Source organism: Geotrypetes seraphini, chromosome 11, assembly GCF_902459505.1.
Source record: "Geotrypetes seraphini chromosome 11, aGeoSer1.1, whole genome shotgun sequence".
Taxonomy (NCBI): domain Eukaryota; kingdom Metazoa; phylum Chordata; class Amphibia; order Gymnophiona; family Dermophiidae; genus Geotrypetes; species Geotrypetes seraphini.
In genome coordinates this window covers 3,607,310-3,632,171 of record NC_047094.1, presented here as the reverse complement: position 1 = coordinate 3,632,171, position 24,862 = coordinate 3,607,310, and the positions used below count along the sequence as shown (strand labels likewise).

Genomic DNA, 24,862 nt, shown 5'->3' with positions numbered 1-24,862 from the left:
AAAGTATCAAAATGCAGCCCAGAAAAAAAAGACAGAATATTTTTCTTTCCAGTACAGTACGACACAGTGCTTTAGAACATCTTTAAGTGTTCTGGTTTTGCAATCATTTCATGCCATACCAATGTTTTGCTGAGTTTTGTTATTGATGTTGCTGATATACTTGTGCAGTGACTGTTTTTCATCGATTTACATTGTTTCAAGTTGCCCTAAATAAAGTTTTTAAAAAATGCAACTCTGGTTATAACAGACTCTGGATATAACGGACCGTTTTTCCAGGGCCCTTGAAGTCTGTTATAACGATATTATACTGTACTGTGTGTGTTTGAGTAATTGGATATTTTATTTTCTGCACCTTGTTCAAATAAATTTTTTTCAAGATCATCATTTCCACAGTTTTTGGTTTTTACTCACTTATATACTTCACAGTGAATTTAGGAGTATAATTCCAGATGACCGGGGACGTCAGCTTTGCGAGTCCAGATTCTGTTACAGAAAAATCACATACACTGAGAATAACGGACATGCATCCCCTTCTTTTGCCCTGGTACTTTCAAGAAGAATGTTTAAGCGAGAGCAGACAGAAACTGAGGACAAACCCTGACACGGCATTGGCGAAACATGGCCTGTGTTGGCTTAGGCCAACAGAGAGGCTGCAATTAAAGATAAGTCAAAGAAATTCTTTAATGAAAATTATAGTAATGGTGATAAGAATGCAGCCCGGAGCGCTAAATAATCCGACACTGCTCCAGTGCGCACAGGAATTCTATGAATATCAGAGCCGTGGTAGAAACCTCTAGCACGACTTAGTAAAAGTGGGGGGGAGGGTAGTTATAAGACTGATGAAGATTTCAGCCAATCATGAGACTGGGTTCTCATGTGAAATGGAGTCACTGCCGAGATCAAAATTGTATATAAAAATTTAAAAAATCAAAAATATAGACATTTGTATAATGCTGGCAATGGAGAGAGACACCCCCACTTTTGAGTTCAAAGGGATTTATCAGGTACCTTTGATGGCTTCCACTTCCAGCTTCCGGAGCATGTCATCCCACATCAAAGTCTGCACTGCTGGATACTGGCTCTTCACAAAACCCACAACCTCCTTGATGTGACCGAGAAACATTCTCCCTAAATTCCCTTTGTTGCTATTTAACCAGGTTTTAGAATCTTGTCCTTCTCCTAAGTGGAACACCTGTGTCAAGAAAGAGACAAAACCAGAGAATATTCATCTCCTGCTCCCTGCCTCAGACCCTGATGCTTCCACCAGCATAGAACAGGTGCAGCATGCTTTACAACAAGGTAAAAGCACCCTTGAACTAAAACAAGACCCATCCCTAGATGATGCCTCAGACACAGAATTTAGGAAGCCAGTTTCAGGGAAATGAAGTGGCATCAGCTCACCTCGTCTGCTCCAATGTGCAGCCAGACGGACTTCTTGTGCTTGTCAATGACCTGGGACAACATAGCCTTCACCAATGGGAGCGTTTCTGCAGCATGGGGGTTCAGGCTATTTGGGTACTTCTCAACCTCTCTTAAGTGCTTGAACTTTTCATGCTTCAAGACAAACTAGTAGAAGGAAAAGTAGATACGAGAAAATGATACAGCCTCACACTCAGACTATTACAATATGATTCGATTGAAATTACACACGGTGTTTACCTGATCTCTTCAAACACAGGCATGATAAATCTCTTTCACATCTACAATGTCATTGTTTAAATTGATTCTGCCTTTACATCATTTTAAAAAAGAGTTTTCTTGTTCTCCTTGAGAATTCAATAGTGCAGGACCCTTTTCAGGTTTTTCCTGTGAAACCTAAAAATATTTGCCACTACCGAGGGCAAGAGGCCAAAGCCCTTCTTTAACTTATCCAGTGCTAGAGCCCCATCTAAGGTCCATGCCATCAGAAGATGTAACTATGATGAAGCACCGACTTGGCAAAGCTGCAAGAAAGCCTTTACGTACAAGGAGAAAAAGGCCAAGCGAGTCATATGATTTTTACCTCCATGTGCCCAAACGTCTGAACTAAAGGAACCACTTCTAGGTTATTGATCTCTGCCAACTGCTGGATCTTCTCAATGTCTGCCTCACTATGAAAGGGAGACAGAGTAATTAGAATTGCAGAAACCATGCCATCAACAAGAAAGCCAAGCCAAGAGACATAGTAGTTGAACGGAGGGATGAGACAGCGGTGGAGAAGGTACCAGGACAATAGCCTTGGCTCTCTCGTGATCTTTTTGCTGTGTTTTTCTATTCTACCTTGGTTTCTCTTTTATGTTAATTCTAGTATTTCAAATCGCAGTTTTTAGCTTGTATAAAGAAATCATTGATTCCAAGCGTTTACAGAGAAAATCGCTGATTCCCGGCACGTTATTCGCGGTTTCACTCTATTCACGATGGTTTTTAACAGAAAACAGCGAATAACATGTGAAAAAGTTATTCGCAGTTTTTCTGTATCTGCGGTTCTGTTAATCCCCTATCACAGCAAATACGGAGGGAGAAGTGTACTACTTTGTAAGCTGCTTAGAAACTTGGATTTGCAATCTATGAAAGCTTTAAAATAAATATTAAAAACATTAGTGAAAACACCTGAGGATTGTGGGGGATGGTCAATTTAACACCAGTTTCTAAAAAGACCAGCGAGTCTCTCAGTCAATGCTATAGTAACATAGTAGATGACGGCAGATAAAGACCCGAATGGTCCATCTAGTCTGCCCAACCTGATTCAATCTTAAAAATTTATTGGTTTTTTTTTTTTTCTTCTTCTCCTTAGCTATTTCTGGGCAAGAACCCAAAGCTCTTCCAAGTACTGTTCTTAGGTTCCAACTACTGATGTCTCCATCAAAGCTCACTCCAGCCCATCTACACCCTCCCAGCCATTGAAGCCCTCCCCAGCTCATCCTCCCCCAAACAGCCATATACAGACACAGACCATGCAAGTCTGCCCAGTACTGGCCTTCAATATTTACTATTATTTTCTGATTCTAGATCCATGAGTGTTCATCCCAGGCTTTTTTTAACTCCATCACTGTTTTCCTCTCCACCACCTCTCTCAGGAGTTAGTTCACCTTGCAATAATTTCATAATTATTTATCTATATATTTCTAATAGTATAACCAAAGAAGGATATAAAACTGCTGGAGAGGGTGCAGAGATGAGCAACAAAGCTAATAAATGGTATGGAGAACTTGGAATATGAGGAACGACTTAAGAAACTGGGACTGTTCTCCCTTGAGAAGAGGAGACTGCGAGGGGATATGATTGAGACTTTCAAAATACTGAAAGGCATCGACAAAATAGAGCAGGGAAAAAAATTATTTACAATGTCCAACGTGACACGGACAAGAGAACATGGACTGAAGCTAAGGGGGGACAAGTCCAGGACAAATATTAGGAAGTTCTGCTTCACGCAACGAGTGGTGGACACCTGGAATGCTCTCCCAGAGGAGGTTATTGCGGAATCCACCATTCTAGGATTCAAAAGCAAATTAGATGCACATCTCTTTAAGAGAGGCATAGAGGGATATGGGTGACTAAAATTACGCCAGGTGTACACCTGGCTGGGCCTCCGTGTGTGCGGATCACCGGACTCAATGGACCGTAGGTCTGATCCGGAGATGGCAGTTCTTATGTTCTTAGAAAATTATTTGATTAATTCTATAATATGAAAATATATTTTTCAAAAAATGAAACCTTCATCTGATTATAAATATTAAGATTATACCAGCAAGAACGAGTCAAGGAATTGTTGTCTGGATGGGAACATCAGGAAGGAGGAAAGCAGTGGACAATACTGAAAGGAGCAATTGTACTTGAAACAAAATTACCGTATTTTCACACATATACCGCACACCCGTGTAAAACGCGCACACGGGTATAGCGCGCGGGAAACCTAAATTTATGTAAAGAAATTATTATATACCGCGCATGCTGCTCCATGAATTTAAATCTCCTTCTGCCGTCCCGACTCTCCTTTCGCCGCCCTGCCCTCTGCCCCGAGTCTCCTCTCGTCCCGACTCTCCTTTCGCCGCCCTGCCCCAAGTCTCCTCTCGTCCTGACTCTCCTTTCGCCACCCCCCCGACGTCCGATTCATCCCCCAGCGCCCCCCCCCCCGCACGGAGAAGCTGCTTACCGTTGGTTCCCGATGCCAGTGAGCCCTGCTGCTTCCTCTGCCGGCGGTCCCGCCCCTTCTCTGAGCCCTGCGCTGCTTCCTCTGCCGGCGGTCCCACCCTTTCTCTGATGTCAGAGCAGGGCTCACTGGCATCGGGAACCAACGGAAGGCAGCTTCTCCGTGCGGGGGGGGGGGGGGCTGGGGGATGAATCTGACGTCGGGGGGGGGTGTGAGCGGTCCTTCGGGGTGGGGCAGGGGGATGAATCGGACGTCGGGGGGGGAACTATGTAAAAAAAAATTTGTACAACGTGCTCATGCATATAACGCACATGGTTATGCACGGTTTGTAAAATCGTGTATAACGCGCGTGTTATATGTGTGAATACTGTTCCTTATTTATTTAAAATAGTTATTATCTGACTAAAACCTACATACTAAATGTTTGGTACTTCCAACGCTGTCTGATGCTCATAGGGCTGTTACCCAGGCTACTGTTTTTTCAATAGCTCCCCTAGTGATCTAGGGGATGTTCAATCGTTGCCTAGTTTTATTAAGTGATTGAAAGCTCATTTTCTGACATGGTGTTTGGGGTGCCAGACTTTGGAGGGGTTTGAAGGGATGCAGTTACAATGTTTGTATAATTTTTGTTTGTTTGGGGGACATATGTTGTTCTAGCGTAGGTCTACCGTATCATTTTTTGGTGTTCCTTTCTGGTTTTATTTAACTGCTGCAATCATTTATGAAGTGGCAGTCTAGGAAATCTTAATAAATGATAGATGATGGCATCTGATTCTGCCACATTGGCTCCATTCTCACCTGTATGCGTAGGGTGAACGAAGGATCTCAAGCTCCTCTTTGTAAGGGAACATGTCTTCATACTCTACCAGCAGTCCGCTGGCACCAAGTTTGGCAAGGAGAGGGAAAAGCTGCAAGAAGTGACAACCAAGATTACTGCTACTGGGTGTGCCGTATGTACCATGGACAACAAAGGCACCTCTCTGGCTTGAAACAGAAATATCCTGCTTCCTTAGAAATTACACCTTCATGATCTTTGTTTACCCTAGGACAGTTTTCTACTTGATTTCTCAGGGATTAACCCTTCCTCCAACTCTATTCAATATTTATTTAGCACCATTGGGCCATTTTCTATATAGTTTACAAGTAAAATTTTTCATTTACGCAGATTATATTTCAATATTGATCCCTTTAACTGCGATTACACCAGAAATTTTAAATCAGATTTCTTTTATTCTTACACAAGTGGAATTCTGGACTTCTAGTTTCAAATTTAAATTTAACCCAGGTAAATCAAAGTTTTTTCTTGCTAGTCCTAATGAAAAGCTTACTGAAACGCTTACGGTAAACGGTCAAACCTATCCAATAGTCCCTACTTTAAAAATATTAGGAGTTACATTAGATCGTACTTTATCATTTAAGGCTCATACAGATTTATTGGTCAAAAGATGTTTTATTAGTCTTTGGAAGTTGTGTACCATTAGAAAATATTTTCATTTTATATCATTTAAAATTCTAGTTCAATCGTCAATTCTTTCAATATTAGACTATTGCAATGTTATTTATTTGGGTGCTCGTAAAAAAACAACTAGTCGATTAAGATTAATTCAAAACACAGCAATTCATTTGATCTTTAATTTAAAAAAACATGATCACATCAGCTCATATTATCAAAAACTTCACCAGTTGCCATTCGAGGCTAGAGTGTTGTTTAAATTTGGATGCATTTGTTATAAAGTTTTATTTGGGTTAGCTCCATCTTATCTTGTTGCTCCTTTTAGATTTTTTACATATAAAAAAAATATACATAGATCCGGTTGGTTTTATTTTCCTTCAGCGAAAACGTGTCGCTTGAAGAAATTCTTCGATAGGACTCTGGCGTTTCAAGCAGGAGTAACGAATTCATGTTTGAAGGCTCTGATTTCTCCAGCCCAATTTCGGAAAGATCTTAAAACTTATCTATTTAAACAATGCAATATTTAATTGATAAGCTTATCTATTTTAGTATAAATAATCTGTATTGTGCATATTTTACTTTGAATAAGTTAGGGTTGTACTTTGTTAGTCAGTATCTTTTATTGAATTGTGTTATTTTATCAGACATTGTTATTTGGATCTGTATTTTAATTACTTGATGTAATTACTATTGTGTAAACCGCCAAGAACTGATGGTTTGACGGTATATCAAAATAAACTATTATTATTATTATTATTATTATTATTAAAACTGTGCAAAACAAACAACAAAAGGTAAAACCAACAAAGTCTGCAGTGAGCAAAACACAAGGTAAAACAATGAAAAACTACAGACACGCGTACAAGGATGCAGGCTAAATTTATTATAGCAAAACTATGAATGCGGTTAGTATTACCACCTTAAGACAAACCAAAGGACCCGAAACGGTCCGTGTTTCGGTTAACACGCCTTCATCAGGGGTCCCAGGTTGATAAGGTATCAAATAAAACCGCAACCAAAAACTTAGCCTGTGCAAGTAAAAAAGTCAATAACTGAAGAACGGTCTCTGTGTGAACTCCTCCGTAGCAAAAAACTGTAACACATATTGAAGTGAGAGGTCACATGCTGAACAAAAAAGTTATATATGGAAATGTGGTCTATGCACTGTTTTGATTGGTACATATTTTTGACATTATTGGTTAAGCTGGTGCCTCCTCTACTATTCTAGCACATGAAGAGAATGGCATGGGGACCCGCCGGTAACCATGGGGGAGAGAAGGGGACAGAGCCTTAAACAGGCTGTTCCAACTAGATGGAACAGCATCTATAAAATGCTAGTATCAATATGTACAAACTTAAACATGTCTTAGACAACTGGCAACTGAATTCAATGAATAAAAAAACTGCAGAAGATGCTTTTGGATTTCAATGACGCACTGTTAAATGATATCATTTGTGTCTTGTCTGCCTTTGATGTGGCAACAAGAGTCTTGTCTGCTGCTCAGACTCCTACCATCTGCAACGTCCTTCCATCCTCTGCCCAGTTGCTCAAGCATCTTACTGTTACTGCAACAGATTCATCCATTGTTGCTGGCACCAAGGAACATTTCCAACATTTAATTGATAATTATTTTCCTGTTCATCCACTACAGTGTTGGTTCTCTTCTACACCCAAGCCTGGAAGACAATCTCAATTATCTTCCTAGACAATGTAAAAACAAAGGCAACCAAATCTTTAAGTATGTACCAAAACCAGATCGAAAAGGAAAGCTTGAGTCCATCAACATGAACAACTCAGGATCCTCCACAATCCGCATTCCCAGAAAGCGTCACATCTGTGGAAAAGCTTTTCTGAGCAATTTTTATGGAACAATGCCTCCTTTGATGCACAGTTATTTATGTTTGAGTGATGTAGATGACGATGTTTTGATTCTTTTGGAAAAACAAGCAAAAGTGTTGGGCCAAAACTGGGAAAACTTGCACAGGGGATCCTGTGCATTCCTGCTACTGCGGGAAGGACTGCGGAAGGCAGGAGAGCTAGACTGAATCCTGAGATTGTTGATGACTTATTATTCAACCACAGATGAAAAAATCATAACAGGATCATATAGGACATATTTCTCTCCTGCTAGAGTATATAGAATGGGTTGTATTTTGTCCCCCTGGACATTTTAACAGGGTGGATTAGGGTTTAGGGTTCTTTGGTGCAGCAGAACTCAGATATTGTTGGAGTTGGAAGGGTAGAGGGCACTAAGGGGGGGTATTTCAGTTGCTGTTATTTTTCTAGTTGTGATTTATAAACAGCAGTTGTACAGAATATTGTTCCTTTTTATACTTTAATACAAAGATTTAAATACAAAATTATAAGTGTTCGAGGCTTGTGCAGATGGGAACAGAGCAGGGACAAATTTTGTCTCTGTGTCATTCTCTAGCCATGCAGAGGCAGTGGAAGGTATGAAAAATGACTCGGCTACAATGTGAAGTACCAAGCCAAGCAGTTGTGTATACCTACACGCTTCTTCCTGCTCTGGCTGTGCTGCAGCTTCTCTGTCCTGTCCACTCACCTCTTCCAGGTAGGAGATCTTAGGAGCTGCCCCCTTCAGGTCCAGATGCACAAGCCTCATCTGAATGCTGCTGAAATCCTTGACTTCTACCATCTTGCTGCCCGCTGCGTTGTTCTGAGACTCTGCTTTGGACACCCTAATGGCCTGTGGAGGCAGTGGCCTGGTTTCTGGGTTTCCGTTGTTCGCACTGCTCTTTCCCCAAAACCCATCATCAACTAGTTCTTTAACCTGCATCTGTTGATGAAAACTTACAAAATAATCAGATCAGAAAAGGTTAAAATCCTTATAAGTGTCTTGTGCAAGGTCAGAAGGCTGTAAACACAGAACATTGAATGGAGTACAACAGAGGTTCCAGCTTGTATGGCTCAGTCACAGAAAAGGACTTCACCCCACACCATAGAGCCAGCACTGTGAAGGAAGGGGCAAACACAAGGACTGACCCAGGCATTATGTGGCAAGGGGTGTTGGGCCATTTTCCACACTACACCACTGCTTGCATCTGCTGCAATCCCCCTCCACACACCTCCAGCTTGCAAGAGAAACAGCGTTTAATTGGGCAGATCTTCTGCTCCCATGGGGTTAAATCTTGCAGTTATTTTCACCAAACCGTCTTTGTGGCAAGAGGATAGCCAATAAAACGCATCTCCTGCTGCCAGCCTTTAGGGAGGCACAGTGGGGAGGAGGATCGAGTAACCCGTGACCTTTTCAGTATGGGAGGTGGTGAAGGATGGTTAACTGAAGGAAAGAACAAAGGAAGGACAGGCCAGCATGAGAAGGGGAAAGAGAAAGCACATAAGAAAGATGGACGTTAATTAGGAAGGAGGGAGAAGGCTGGACGGAAAGAGTGAGAAAAGGTACAAAAAAAGGGAAGAGCTACAAAGAGAAATAACCTCTGGATGGAGGAAGGGAACAGGTCTGAAGGGATAAAGAGTGTTTGGAAAGCAGGACTGGCATTAGAGAGCAAACAGGGCAACTGCCCTGGGCCCCACAGCTCGGGGGGGGGGGGGCCCTGAGGTCTGGCATTACATCCCCTTCTTTTGGCACTAATCTGACGTAGCCTTCTCCATCCTGCTGACAAACTGACCACTGCAGTGATTCTGAAGTACTACCTGCGGCCTCCTCACTACTTTTATTCTGCTGAGGTCCACCCCCAATGATGCAACTTCCTGTTTCCTCTTGAGCGGACTGCAGCAGACACACTTGGAGGGGCCTAAGGCCCTGACTGGCTCAGGAGCCTAAAGCCCCACCCAGGAAAGGGACCTTAGGCACCTGAGCCTTTCAGGGCCTTAGGCCCCTCCCAGTGCAACCCAGGATGCACCGGGAAGGTGAAGGTCCACCATTTTGAAGAGGAAGGCCTGCTGGCCAGAGGGAGTGAGCATCCCTCCAGCCATCCTTCATTCTCAAGGGGGCTGTTCGGGAGTTGTGGGTGGGCGGAGGATGCCGGTGGATGGAGGGAATGGTCATCCTCTCAGCTGTCTTCCAATTCAAAGGTACTGGGTGGGGGCAGCAGGTTGTTGGAGGGGTGGATGACCCCGGTGGTGGTGGTGGTGGCAGAAGGAAGGGGTGGGCATCCTTCCTGCTATCCTTCAATTTAAAGGTGCAGAGGCTGTCAGGGGGTTGTTGGAGGGGGCGAGGAATGCCAGTGGCAGGAAGGAATGGGCATCCCTCCTGCCAAACGGGGGGCATCACATTGGACAGCCTGGGGGAGGATCGATGGGAGAAAAGGAGGACCTTTTTTTTAATTTGGGGGGGAGGCAGGGTCTGAACTGTCAAGCCTTACTTTCTTGTCAGTGCCTGAGCCAATCAGAAGTCAGGTACTAACTGGAAAGTAAGGCTACAACAGCTCAGACCCTGTCCGAAAATTCTGCCCGCAAATATAGTTCAACGAGGTTTGAGTGGTCATTTAAATATTAATAAGCCCATTTTACTACCATAGTAATATCCTCATTGTACTACATTTGCATGGTAGAGTCGGAGTCTGCTAGGAAGCTCAGAAAAGATCACAGTAAACCGTTCTAATAACTGGCCGATAAAATACTGGCACACTAAACTGACTGGAACCGGTTTAGCAACCATTGTTAAAGGCATAATAAGGTTTGATAATCTGGTCCTGTCTTATTTACCATTCCTTTCCTAATAATTGCTAGTATGAGATGATCTTAAGGTGGCCAAACAGGTTGAAAAGGTGACGGCGAAAGCTAGAAGGATGCTAGGTTGCATAGGGAGAGGTATGGCCAGTAGGAAAAAGGAGGTATTGATGCCCCTGTATAAGACTTTGGTGAGACCTCATTTAGAATATTGTGGACAATTCTGGAGGCCTCACCTTCAAAAAGATATAATAAGGATGGAGTCGGTCCAGAGGAAGGCTAATAAACTGGTTGATGGTCTTCGTCATAAGGCCTACTGGGACAGATTTAAAGATCTCAATATGTTTACTTTGTAGGAAAGACAGGAGAGGAAAGATATGATAGAGATGTTTGAATTCTTACATGGCATAAATGTGCATGAGGCAAGTCTCTTTCGATTGAAAGGAAAAATCTGGAATGTGGGGGCATAGTATGAAGATAGACTGAGAAGTAACCTCAGAAAATACATTTTAATAATAATAATAATAACTTTATTCTTCTATGCCGCCACAATCTTGCGACTTCTAGGCGGTTTACAATCAAGAGTGCTGGACATTCAGCGAAATACAATATGCAAATATTCAGAGGAAATAAAGAGAGCAGTGACCTTAAGAAGGTAGTAGTATAGAAATACAATTTGCTGAGCAAAAATATAAGACGTACATTTTTGTAGGTAATGTCCGACAGGACCTGTTTGGAATAAATAGCAACGTAAAATTACGATAAGATGAAGATAACAGAATATATATATCACAGTGCTGTAAATTCAGGGGGGTGAAGGAGGGGGGGGGAGAATGAGTCAATTGTTTAGGTATTTCTGGAACAGGTATGTTTTTAGGCGTTTCCTAAATTCCCCATAAGTAGTGGGTGAGAGTAGTTGGTCTAGGTCTTTGCCCCATAGGGCTGCTTGGTGAGAGAGAAGGTGTTCATGGTGTTTTTTCATTTTGCAGCCTCTAACTGGAGGGGAAATGAATTTTGAGTGTGTGTTTCTCTTGTGCTTGTTATTAGAAAAGGAGAAAAGGTCGGTTATGTACTTGGGGGTAAGGCCGTATAGTACTTTGAAGCAGAGGCAGGCAAATTTAAACCATACTCGGGCTTCCGTTGGTAGCCAGTGCAGCTGCCGGTAGTAGGGTGTCACATGGTCGAATTTCTTCAGCCCGAAGATAAGTCTGACCGCAGCATTTTGCATTATTTGGAGACGCCTCATATTCTTTTGTGAGATTGCTAGGTAGGCGATGTTGCAGTAGTCAAGTTGACTCAGTATGAGGGATTGTACTAGGGTTCTGAATGTTGACGTATCGAAGTATGATTTAATGGTTCTGAGTTTCCAGAGAGTAAGAAAACCCTTTCTGAATAGGGAGTCCACTTGTTCCTTCATTGTTAGATATTGGTCTAGAGTGACACCTAATATCTTCATGGTGGGCTGGATAGGGTAGTTGAGTTTATTGATGCTTAATGGGGTTTTATTGTCAAGCGCGTGAGGAGAGGCAACGAAGAATTTTGTTTTTTTCTGGGTTGAGTTTGAGCTTGAAATCTGTCATCCATTGTTCCATCTCATTTATGGCAGTGGATGCTTTGGGAATGGTTTCTGAGATGGAGTTGGTGAATGGGATGATGATCGTAAAGTCGTCTGCGTAGCTGAATAGTTTTATTCCTGGTTGGGTTAGTTTCACACCTAATGAGGACATGTAGATATTGAAAAGCAGTGGGGAAAGCGGTGATCCTTGTGGCACTCCGGATGAGTTGCTCCAGGTGTTGGAGAGGTCGTTGTTAAAGCGTACTTGGTAAGAGCGGGATGTGAGGAAGCCGCAAAACCAGTTCAGTACCTCAGCTCTGATACCAATGGCGTCTAAGCATTGCATCATTTTCTCATGGTCTACCAGGTCGAATGCGGAGCTTATGTCGAATTGCATGATCAGGGCGTTGAGGCCCTTGCTAAATAATAGGCGCAGATAGTCTAAGATGGCAGCGATTACTGTCTCCGTACTGAACTGGGGTCTAAAGCCGGATTGAGTATCATGCAGGAGAGAGAATTGATTAAGGTAGTCCATCGGTTGGGTGTGAACTAATCCTTCCATGATTTTTACAATGAATGGGATAGATGCTATAGGTCTGTAGTTGGTTATAGGCGCTGAGGATTCTTTTCTATTTTTTGGGATGGGGGTTATTATTATGTGGCCGTTGTTAGTGGGGAACGTCCCATTTTTTAGGTTGTGGGCTAGGTAACGTAATAGTGATATTTTGAATTCTGGAGGTGCCGCTTTCATAATCTCTGGAGGGCACGTGTCTAGGATGCAGTGAGATTTAGAGTATTTGTTGTATAGTTTGGTGTAGGTATTCCATTCTGGGTCTAGAAAGGAACTCCAGATCATGTCTGTAGGTATTTCATTGTCATATGAGTTGACTATTTGGTAGTTGCTAGGGATGATTGTTACATCGTTATTGCTTATACAGTTATTTTTTAGGTTTTTAATTTTGGAATCAAAATATAGAGCTAGGTCTTTTGCAGTGGGTAACTTCGTATTGTGCACAGGTGTGGTGTGGCGGGTGGTGTCAAATAGGTTTGTGACTATGTTGAATAGTTCTTTTGTATTGGTTCCTTGTGAGCCTTTGCAGGATATATTAATTGGTGGAGTAGAACGCTTTGCGTTTGTCTTTTATCAGTTGTTTGTAGGTTTTTATGTAGGCTCTCCAATTGTTGCGGTCAATCAGTTCTCCTGTTTTATTCCAAATTTTTTCTAGTCACCTAGCTGTTTGTTTCGTTTTTAGTAGTTCGGCGTCGAACCATTTGTTGTGTTTGTTTGCATTGCTTTTGCTTTTATGTAAGGGGGCGATTTTATCTAGGATGGATGTGCTGGTTGTGTCCAGTGTTCCCAGAAATCTATTCCTTCCTCTATTACTGTATGCGGTTCGTATTCTGACCCGTATTCTTCTGGATTAATATAACCTCTTGTTTGATGTTCTTTTTTTATTATTGTTTTAGATTTTCGGTGTGATCAGATCAGCTTAAAATAGTAGGTGAAGTGGTCGGACCAGATGTCGTGGTGCCAGGTGCCTTCAGTCAGAGAGATAATTGGGTCAAGGTTTTCTTTTGTGGACATAGTAACCAGATCTAAATGATGGCCTTTTTCGTGAGTTTGTGTGGGTGCGGGGATGTTATAGTTGAGTAGAGTTAGGAAGTTTTTAAGTTCTATTGTGTCTATTGTGGGACCGGGATCCTGGCGAGGCCTAGTAGCTCCGCAGAATCCTAGTCTTGGCGCAAGCATAAAGGTGGTGGAACACAGCTTGCCTGGTGTCTCCCATAAATTGCACACCAAAATGGCCTGGTTCGTCTAAATATCACACTTTTATTGAACATCAATGTAAGTTCCAAACAAAAAGGTCAAAATTTGGCATCAATAAAAAACCAAACATTCCAGTTTTCTCTGCTGCTTCTTTTCTCATACACGCAAGTTCTAATCCCAGCACCGGCTGTGCTTTCAGAGATAAGTTCAAAACAATAAGAACACAAAATACAGTTCATCCTATATGCCACCTTCAAGGTAAGACAGAACAGTTCATGCCTCTGGTAATAGTTTAGGATATAAGGCATTTAACAGTATTGGCACTAATTATGTTTGTGGTAACCTTGAACAGCAATTCCCCTTAGTAGGAGCAGAGAGGCCGGTTCTCCTACAGGTGTTGCCACTCTTTCCAATCATATAAGATCAAGGTAAATTCTGTAGCTCCCAGCACAGGTTCAAACAGTGTACAAAAATACTTTCAAAACACAAAACTCCAAAAAGGTAAAAAACCCATCACAAAGGAAAAGAAAATTCTGGCTTTCCCAAACTTACTCCCATTCCATGGGGTGCTCTTCCCCCTGAAGCATAACATTGTTCTCCAGCCAGTCCATATCACAAACCTCAGACTGTGCTTCAGGGTTTTCCATTTCCCAATCTTGGTGAGAACCTTTCTATGCTGGCCATAAGATAGCTGCTCCAGCTGACTTCCTTCTCAGCTTTTCCTCAGCTTCCAGTCCCAGCTGCCTCTCCTCTCCTTCTGACAAGGGAAGCTCAGAAAAAGGGAGACTCGGCCAGCAACCACGCCCCCTAACAGCAGAGTCCGCTAAATTCTTAAAGAGCCCTGTCCTTCTAGTTCCTGCCTGAGCTCTGTGAACTTTTAAAGGGGCAGGCTCACTCTTGACATTGTGCACAGGATTTCCACTATACCCAGGATGTTTCTTCCACTTAGTTACTGAAACTTTAGTGATACTTACAGGAGCTTTTCCCTTGGCTTTATTAGGCCTAGCCCGGGGGTCGGCAACCTGCGGCTCCAGAGCCGCATGCGGCTCTTTTCCACCTTTGCTGCGGCTCCGGTAGTGTGTCACGCAGGCATGCAGTTACAAGTCCGGCGTCGCGGCGGGAAATAGCCACGCTGAGCAGTGAGCTCAGCACATACACAGATGAAAGCCTTGCTTGCTGATTGGTCCGGCGGCCCCGTCCCGCCGTGCCGCCGGACCAATCAGCAAGCAAGGCTTTCATCTGTGTACGTGCTGAGCTCACTCAGCATGGCTATTTCCCGCCGCGACGCTGGACTTGTAAGGTGCCTGAAAAAGAAATCATCCTGGCCGGGGTCGGTGTCATGCTCCGGAGATCTACAGCCTTCCTATCTCCCTCTCCCTTCTACCTGCTTCCGGCCACATCCCCTGCTCCGCGGCTCTCTTCGGCAACTCAGCAGCAGCTTCTGACGTCGGGGCCTACCCTCTGCGAGTCCCGCTTCTTTCAACTTCCTTTTTCCACAAAGGCGGGACTCGTAGAGGGAAGGCCTCGATGTCGGCAGCTTGTCTTGATCACCGCTGCTGACGAGTTGCTGAAGAGAGCCGCGGAGCAGGGGGGTGTTGCCAGGTGCAGGTAGAAGGGAGAGGGCCAGATGCAGGACTCGTGGGTGAGGGAGGAGAAGAGAGAGAGAAAGAGAGAGGGGAGGGAAACAAAAGGAAATATTTCATACTGGGCTGGGCCGGAGTGGAGGGAGGGTGGAAAGATTCTAGCTACAGGGTGCAGTAACAAAGGAAAAGGGGGGAAAGCTGAAAATGGAGATAGTGACACAAAGAAGAGAAAGGGTAAGCAGGACCTACTGAATAAGGATAGAGATACAGAGGGGACATGAAGAGGAGGTGAAATAGAGACATAGAAGTAATGCTGAAAAAGTGGGGGGGGGAGATAAAGACATTGAAAGGGCAAATGGTGAACATGGGGTAAAGACAAGGACAGAGACAAATGAAGATTCTGAAAAAGTGGTGAGATAGGGATATAGGTGAGATGGACACAAAGAAGGGTGATGCTGGAAAATAGGTGGAATGGTAATTCTGACAGACACAGAAGGGAAATGCTGGATCAAGGAGAGATGGGGCTCAGGCTGGATGGAATGAGGAGAAATGCCTTGTTGGCCCGGAACTTCCTCTCCTACGTCAGAATTGACGTCAGGGAGCGGAATGCTGGTCAGCGCAACACTTCTGCAGGGAAAGCTTGGGACGGCGGTGGCTTGGGGGCTGTTCCCCGATTGCGGTGGCAGCAAACCGAGTGGCTTGGGGGAGGGCACGGAGACAGAAAGAAGGGGGAACAGGGAGACAGAAAGAAAAAGTTGGGGGAGAGAATGAGGTCTGGAGGAGAGGAAACATACAGGAGGCTGAAAGAAAGGAAGAAAGATTGGATGCACAGTCAGAAGAAGAAAGTGCAACCAGAGACTCATGAAATCACCAAATAGCAAAGGTAGGAAAAATGATTTTATTTTCAATTTAGTGATCCTGTATATAGCATTAAGATAAGAAACAATATATGCAGTGTTAGATTTGTTTTATAATGGTTTTGCGGCTCCAAGTTTTTTTTTCTTTTCGAAAACGGGTCCAAGTGGCTCTTTATGTCTTAAAGGTTGCAGACCCCTGGCCTAGCCGGATCCCTGTCACACTATGTTCTCTTCGTCTAGGTGTAAATTTATGTCCCCTGTGATGATGTTGTAGTTGGGGCTAATAGTATTGTGCAGGACAAATTCGCAGAAGTCTTCTTTGGCTTTGGGCCAGCTTTTAGGCGGGATGTAGAATAGTATGCTGGATAAGGATTCTAAGGATTCTTCTAGCTGGGTATTATTGATTTTACAGGCTAGGATTTCTAGGTTGTCGGTCATTTTAGAATCCAGAAGTTTGAACTCGAATCCTTTTTTAAGGATTATGGCTAATCCTCCTCCTTTTTTGCCTATGCGGTTTGACGTAAGAATTTTGAAATTGTCTGGTAGAAGATCAGATATAATAGGGTCATCTTCTGATAGTAACCAAGTTTCAGTTAGAAAGAGGCAGGCTATTTGTTTGCTGGTGATCCAGTCATTTATGAGGAATGCCTTATTTCTAACGGATCTGGTATTAAGATATGCACATGGGATGGAGGTGGTTGCGGCAGTTACGGTTGAGCTAGTGGTTTTGATGGTTTTTATTTCCCTTTTCTTTTTTTAAGGGTGTGGTGGTGTCTGTTTTTATTTGCGATTACATTAATATGATTTATAGTGTCTTCTTGCAGGTTGATGATGTGGGGGAAGGATAGAGCTGGGTAGTGGATGGGTTGTAATTGTGGGTAGAGAGACTGAACGTCTTTGATGTTACCGCTTATTAGGTAGATCGGTAGGATTAGTAGGAAATTCATGATTGTGAGTAGATAGAATATTCCTGGGGTTATTGATTTAAATTGGGTGCCTTTTTTTTTTTTTTCATGGAAAGGGTGGTGTGGAACGGCCTCCTGGTGGAGGTGGAGACATAAAATGTATCTGAATTCAACAAGTATATAAGAGAGAGGAGGGGATAGATGATGGCCTGGTTAAACAAACTAGATAGGTCATATGGTCTTTCTCTGTTTCTAGGGGAAGAAAGAGCTAATAAGCGTGGAAGGGAGGGAATGTGGAAAAGGGAGGATTGAAGGTGAAGAGAAAAGGATGGGCAGTGAAGGAGAAAAAATGGAAAGGAGGATTGAGAGGAAGATTGACAGAATTCTATTGCCTCAATTTGGTTTTGGCCAAGTTGACGATAAAGCAAGTTTTGAAAGAAACATAAACAAGTGAAAAAGATATAGGAACCAACATCACTGGAAAATATAAAGTACCCAAAAGATTTCTATTAAAAAGTTATCAACCTTTTGGGAAGAGATGCATTTCTGCTTCTCGCTGCCCATTCTTTTTCTTTTTTTGGGGGGAAGAGGTGGGGTGCCGATTTTATTTTCACTTCTTGTCTGGATGTTCATTTCTAAATTGTAATCCCATGTTCTCTGTGTCTGACTGAGGTGAAGGATTCTGCTAATGGGGAGCCACTGCCCTTGCTAAACCTTCAGCCTGTTGAAATGTCATATTGTGCATTCATAAGAATATATATTCTGCCCTTAAACTAACAGAATTGAACATGGAAATCAGCCACAAACACAAAAAAGACATTTGGAGGGCAATCCACTGATATAAACCTATCACTTACTTTTTGAATGCCACCTGACTGATTTTACTGAACATCTGGCTAATTTAAGAGAATTTTTTTTATATATCTAGACTGTGCTGTACTCCTTCAATGTCCTGGGAAGAACACTGTTTAAATGAACCTCCCCCCCCAAAAAAAAAAAAAACCCTATACAGCACACTTGCCATATTAAAACAGCAACAACTCCCAGAACTTATGCAGCAATGATTAAAGCTACCATGAAAAGACATGTTCATTTCTATTAACCCCAGTTATTAGTAACTAGGTTACATTGAATACATCGGGACCTGTGGTAAAATTGCACACGTTTTGGCACAATAATGCATCTTAACGATAGCCCACACTGATAACATCCCCCCTTTTAGTTTGAAGAGATCCAGTAATACTGTGATGTCATAATGCCTCATTCCACCAATAAGAGCCAACCCCATCAGTGATGTCACAGTGGTTCCATTGTCCTATACTTGACTCACTTCTGATGTCATAATGCCTCATTCCACCAATACCTAAGGGCCAGCCTCATCACAATGGCTTGATTTTCCTATATTTGGCTCAGAAGAGATTTCCATTTCTAGAGACATTTCTTTTTTCTTTAATTTAAGATGTAGGTTGTAGGTTAAACGTAGGGATACGCCTAACCAGATGAAATATTTTATGCACGCTATAAATGTGCATGCACTACCTCTATTATATGCCAGATCTTGCGTTGAATCCGCTTGTGGGGTGGGGTTATCAATGCGGGCTACCATTAAGATGGGCTTCTTTACTGTTAACCCCGGTTATTACTCGTAGTAACTAGGCCTCATTGCATAAAATGGGACCTGTGCAAAATAGAGCACAGTTACTTACCATAACAGGTGTTATCCAGGGACAGCAAGCAGATATTCTCTACATGTGGGTGATGTCATCCACGGAGCCCCGTCGCGGACAGCTTTTCAAGCAAACTTGATTGAAGATCTCAAAGTTTGCTAGTGTTGCAACACGCATGCATATGCCTTCCCGCTCCACTAGAGAGCGCGTCTCCTCCTCGTGGTCTTCAGTTCAGATAGCTAGCAAAGAAGCCAACCCGGGGAGGTGGGTGGGTTGCGAGAATATCTGCTTGCTGTCCCTGGATAGCACCTGTTACGGTAAGTAACTGTGCTTTATCCCAGGACAAGCAGTCAGCATATTCTCTACATATGGGTGACCTCCAAGCTAACCAAAGGGGACGGAGGAAAAGTTGGCAATTTAGGAGAACAGATTATGCAAAACCGACTGGCCAAATTGGCTGTCGCGTCTGGAAAAAACATCCAGACAGTAGTGAGAGGTGAAGGTATGAACCGAAGACCAAGTGGCGGCCTTGCAGATCTCTTCAATAGGCGTGGACCTGAGGAAAGCGACAGACACCGCCACCGCTCAGACTTAATGCCCCGTGACCTGATCGTGCAGCGAGAGACCAGCCTGAGCGTAGCAGAAGGAAATACAAGCAGCCAACCAGTTTGACAAGGTGTGCTTGGAGACAGGACGCCCCAACCGATTAGGATCAAAGGACAAGAAAAGTTGAACAACCTTCCGGTAAGACTGGGTCCGTTGTAGATAAAAAGCCAACGCCCTCTTACAGACTAGGGCAGGGGTCTGCAACCTTTAAGACATAAAGAGCCACTTGGACCCGTTTTCGAAAAGAAAAAAAACTTGGAGCCGCAAAACCATTATAAAACAAATCTAACACTGCATATATTGTTTCTTATCTTAATGCTATATACAGGATCACTAAATTGAAAATAAAATCATTTTTCCTACCTTTGCTGTTTGGTGATTTCATGAGTCTCTGGTTGCACTTTCTTCTTCTGACTGTGCATCCAATCTTTCTTCCTTTCTTTCAGCCTCCTGTATGTTTCCTCTCCTCCAGACCTCATTCTCTCCCCCAACTTTTTCTTTCTGTCTCCCTGTTCCCCCTTCCTTCTGTCTCTGTCTGCCCCCTTTCTTTCTTTCTCCGTGCCCTCCCCCAAGCCACTCGGTTTGCTGCCACCGCCGTCCCAAGCTTTCCCTGCAGAAGCGTCGCGCTGACCAGCATTCCGCTCCCTGACATCAATTCTGACGTAGGAGAGGAAGTTCCAGGCCAACAAGGCATTTCTCCTCATTCCATCCAGCCTGAGCCCCATCTCTCCTTGATCCAGCATTTCCCTTCTGTGTTTGTCAGAATTACCATTCCACCTATTTTCCAGCATCACCCTTCTTTGTGTCCATCTCACTATATCCCTATCTCACCACTTTTTCAGAATCTTCATTTGTCTCTGTCCTTGTCTTTACCCCATGTTCACCATTTGCCCTTTCAATGTCTTTATCCCCCCCCCACTTTTTCAGCATTACTTCTATGTCTCTATTTCACCTCCTCTTCATGTCCCCTCTGTATCTCTATCCTTATTCAGTAGGTCCTGCTTACCCTTTCTCTTCTTTGTGTCACTATCTCCATTTTCAGCTTTCCCCCCCTTTTCCTTTGTTACTGCACCCTGTAGCTAGAATCTTTCCACCCTCCCTCCACTCCGGCCCAGCCCAGTATGAAATATTTCCTTTTGTTTCCCTCCCCTCTCTCTTTCTCTCTCTCTTCTCCTCCCTCACCCACGAGTCCTGCATCTGGCCCTCTCCCTTCTACCTGCACCTGGCACCCCTGACTTAGAGCCATAGCGCACGAGAGAGACTCCCACGGGGATGAAGACAGCCTACCTAAATTCTGGCGATGCGGGCATGCAGCTTGCGGGTCCGGCGTCGCGGCGGGAGGTGGCCATGCTGGGCGGTGGGCTCAGCGCGTGCACGGATGGGGGCCTTGCTTGCTGATTGGTCCGGCGGCACGGCGGGGCCGTCGGACCAATCGGCGGGCAGGGCTTTCGTCTGTGTGCGTGCTGGGCTCACTGCTCGGCATGGCTGTTTCCCGCTGCGACGCCGGACTTGTGGGCTGCATGCCTGCATCGCCGGCTGTTTTCATCCACGTGGGAGTACCGTGGCCGGAGCCGCGGCAAAGGTGGAAAAGAGCCGCATGCGGCTCTGGAGCTACGGGTTGCCGACCCCCGGTCTAGGGTATGAAGCGCCACCTCACCCGGATGAGAGTGGGGTTTAGGAAAAAACACCAGAAGGACAATAGACTGATTAAGGAACTTCAGAGGAGCCTTATCAATGGGTTCAAAAGGAGGCTTCATAAGCTGAGCGAGAACCACATTCAGATCCCAAACCACAGGGGGAGGGGCTTGAGAGGAGGATGGACATTCAAGAGGCCCCGCATGAAGCGAGAAACCAGCGGGTGGACTGCGAGCGATTTCCCATCAAGCTGCCGATGAAAGGCAGCAATCGACTGAAATGGACTCGAATAGAATTTGTCTTGAGACCAGACCGAGACAAATGAAGCAAATAATCCAGCACCGAGGACAAGGAGGCAGACAGAGGCTCTACGTGGTGGGAAGCACACCATGCGGCAAATCTAGTCCACTTCTGGGAATAACACAGCCTAGCAGAAGTCTTCTGAGAAGCTTCCAGGACATCCCGAACCAACTGAGAAAACTCAAAGGGAGGAGTCAGGTAGAAAGGAACCAAGCCGTCAAGTACAGAGACTGCAGGTTGGGATGCAGCAGCGAACCCCGACTATGAGACAGCAGAGAAGGAAAAACAGGCAGAAGTAGAGGCTCACTGACACTGAGTTGGAGGAGCAGGGAGAACCACGGCTGCCAGGGCCACCGAGGAGCTATCGAGATCATGGTGGCGCGTACTGACTTGAGGTGCACAAGAGTTCTCAAAATCAGAGGAAAGGGAGGGAATGCATAGAGGAACCTGCCCGTCTAATTCAGAAGGAAAGCATCTGCCTCGAGATGATCCTGGGAGTAAATCCTCGAGCAGAAGCGAGGCAACTTGTGATTGAGGGGCGAAGCGAATAGATCTATCTGCGGAATTCCCCAATGAGCAAACAACTGACGCAGAGTCGAGGAATGGAGCGACCATTCATGTGGCTGAAGAAGACGACTCAACCTGTCCGCCAGGCAGTTCAGTTCGCCCTGGATGTAAACCGCCCGAAGGAATATGTTGTGGCGTAATGCCCACTTCCAAAGCCGAAGAGCTTCCCTGCAGAGAGACAGGGAACCTGTACCCCCCTTGTTTGTTCATGTAATACATCGCCACCTGGTTGTCCGTACGCACCAGGACCACCCGATCCTGAAGCAAATGACGAAAAGCCACCACGGCATGGTAAATGGCCCGGAGCTCCAGAAGATTGATGTGGCAGTGACAGTCCACACCCAACCAAAGACCCTGAGTCCGAAGACCGTCGAGGTGCGCCCCCCCAGGTGTACGCAGAGGAGTCCATCGTCTGAACCTTTTGAGGCGGGGGCACGAGAAAGAGCAAACCCCTGGAAAGATTGGAAGAGCTGGTCCACCAACGGAGCGAGCGTTTCAAGGAAGGAGTCACCGCAATGTGCTGAGAAGCGGGATCTCGATCCTGTCTCCACTGAGACGCGAGAGTCCACTGAGGGACGCGAAGTTGCAGCCTGGCGAAGGGCGTCACATGAACGGTGGAGGCCATGTGCCCCAAGAGGATCATCATTTGCTTGGCCGAGACCGAAGCCCTCAAGGTGACCAGCCGACTTAGCCGAATGAGGGCGGCCTGCCGAGGCTGAGGCGGAAACGAACGGAGGCAAACCGTGTCCAGCACGGCCCCAATAAACTGCAGGGACTGAGAGGGGCACAACTGGGACTTTGGGAAGTTGATCTCGAAACCCAGACACTGAAGGAAAATAATAGTCTGACGGGTCGCCGAAATAACCCCCTCCCTCGACAGGGCTTTGATAAGCCAGTCGTCGAGGTACGGGAAAACCTGAAGTCCTTGCGACCGCAAGGCCACCGCCACTACCACGAGGCATTTCGTGAAGACTCATGGGGACAAAGCGAGCCCGAATGGGAGGACCCGATATTGCAGATGAAGGTCTCCCACCTGAAACCGAAGGAACCATCGGGAGGTCGGGTAGATCGGAACATGAGTGTAGGCCTCCTTTAGGTCGAGGGAACACAACCAGTCCCCCTCGTCCATCAAAGGATACAAAGTGGGAAGAGAGAGCATACGGAACCTCTCTCTTACCAGGAACTTGTTCAACTTCCGGAGATCCAGGATAGGGCGGAGGTCTCCGGTCTTTTTGGGAACCAGAAAGTACCAGGAGTAAAACCTGGAGCCCCGCTGACAAAAGGGGACCTCCTCCACCGTCCGAAGGCAAAGAAGGGCCTGAGCCTCCTGAAGAAGCAGGGGGAGCTGTGTCCAGTTGGAAAGAGACTCTCCTGGGGGCCTGTCCGGAGGGAAGGTCCGGAAGTTCAGGGAATACCCCTCCCTGACGACGGAGAGGACCCAAGTGTCTGCAGTGATCAGCGCCCAGCGGTGAGAAAAGGCGTGGAGACGGCCCCTGAGAGGAAGAGGAGAGGAGACTAGGGCGAAGGAGGCCAGCCCCCTCCCGCTGAGACAGTCTAAAGGAAGGCGCCAGTTTGCTGCTGCAGAGGTCTGAAGCTTAGGAGGGCCCTTTTGCTGCTGTTGGCGCCGAGGGGGAGGTCTAGAAAATGCTGGCATTGATTTCTGCAGATAGTGCCGGGGAGGCAACTTATAAGACTTGGGCGGAGTGAGCTTCGCCTTGGCCCGGACTAGAGAGGCAAAGGAGCGCTCATGTTCAGAGAGGCGTTTGGTGGCGGCCTCGATGGAATCATCGAACAGCTCATTACCCAAGCATGGAAGATTCACCAACCGGTCCTGCAGGTTCGGGTCCATATCTACAATGCAGAGCCACGCCAGGCGATGCATGGCCACCGCAAAGGCAGAGACCCTGGAAGAAAGTTCAAAGGTATCATAGGAGGCCTGAAACGTATAAAGCCAAATCTGCGAAAGAGTATCCACAAGTCGGCGAAACTCGGCATGGCGATGGACCGGCAGATCATCCTGAAAAGACGGCAGAGACTTAATGCACTGTTTCAGATAGGATGTGAAAGTAAAGTTGTAATTCAGGACCCTGTTAGCCATCATGGAATTTTGGTACTGGCGTCTGCCAAACTTATCCACAGTCTGGCCTTCCCGGCCCGGCGGGACAACCGCGTAGACCTTGGAAGGGTGAGACTTCTTAAGGGAAGACTCCACCACCAAAGACTGGTGGGAAAGCTGAGCCTTCTCAAACCCCTTACAGGGAACCGTCCGGTACCGAGACTCCATTTTAGATGGAATGGCCGGGATAGCATAAGGAGTCTCCAAGTTCCTGAAAAAAGTCTGTTGCAACACCGGATTCAGGGGGAGCCGCAAGGACTCCTTAGGAGGATGGGGAAGCTCCATCTCCTCCAGATATTCCTTGGTATACTGGGAGTCAGACTGGAGGTCCAAATGCAAGGCCTTCTCCATGTCCTGCACAAATCTGGTGAAGGAAGAAGGCCGGCTCTCAGACTGTCCCTCAAGGGGGGAGGCTGAGCGAGACTGTAAGGCAGCAGAAAAGGAGGGGGAAGCCTCCCTGGAGTACTGCGCCGGCACAGCAGTGTTGACAAGCACAGACGTTGAGGACGCCCCGCTAAAAGAACGGGAGGGAGTCGACGACAGCTTGCGTTTAGAGGTCCCCGGAGGAGAGGACCCAGGGGTCCAGGGCCCCGAGGCCCGAGGGAGCCGCCCCGGGACGAAGACAAGCGTCGGGGAAAAAGAGGCAAAACCCCCCAACACCAGGGCCTCATGGTGCGAAACCCAAGGCTGCACGGGAGACCGCCGCAGGCTCGGGTCGGACAAACTCGGGCCCGAGGGCTTGAGGGACCCTGAAGTGTGAGGGCCCAGTGATCTACCCCGCCTCGGGGAAGAGTCCCTGAGCTTCTTTGCAGGCCTACGGGACAAGGGAGACAGATGCCTCGACCGATGCCGCGACCGAGGCCGGGCAGCGGGAGAAGCATGCCTCGAAGGAAGAGGAGAGGAATCAGTCGAGAACAAGCGCCGAGATCGACGCACCTTGCCTCGAGAAACCTCGGGGCGACCCTCAGGCTGGTCCGCAATGAGTGAGGTTGAGGCCGGGGCAAGCTGAGCCAACGCCAAGGAGAGCTGCGAGGAGATGATCGCCTTCAGCATATCCTCAAACAGGGGCA

At 45.8% G+C, this 24,862-nt stretch overlaps 1 protein-coding gene across 5 annotated transcripts in view; it reads right to left on the bottom strand.

Moving 5' to 3' along the window:
• The window catches only part of LOC117369221 (hexosaminidase D-like), an 81,041-nt gene that overhangs the window by 20,012 nt on the left and 36,167 nt on the right, over positions 1-24,862 (bottom strand). For 4 of the 5 annotated variants that reach the window (XM_033963439.1, XM_033963436.1, XM_033963438.1 and 1 more), the window contains 6 exons: positions 8,147-8,393; positions 4,928-5,037; positions 2,003-2,090; positions 1,402-1,566; positions 1,009-1,192; positions 412-483 (listed from right to left, as the gene is read on the bottom strand). In XM_033963439.1, coding sequence (XP_033819330.1) covers positions 412-483; positions 1,009-1,192; positions 1,402-1,566; positions 2,003-2,090; positions 4,928-5,037; positions 8,147-8,393 — 866 coding nt within the window. The remainder of the gene's footprint in view (positions 1-411; positions 484-1,008; positions 1,193-1,401; positions 1,567-2,002; positions 2,091-4,927; positions 5,038-8,146; positions 8,394-24,862) is intronic. The other variant, XM_033963440.1, reaches the window with a different exon arrangement.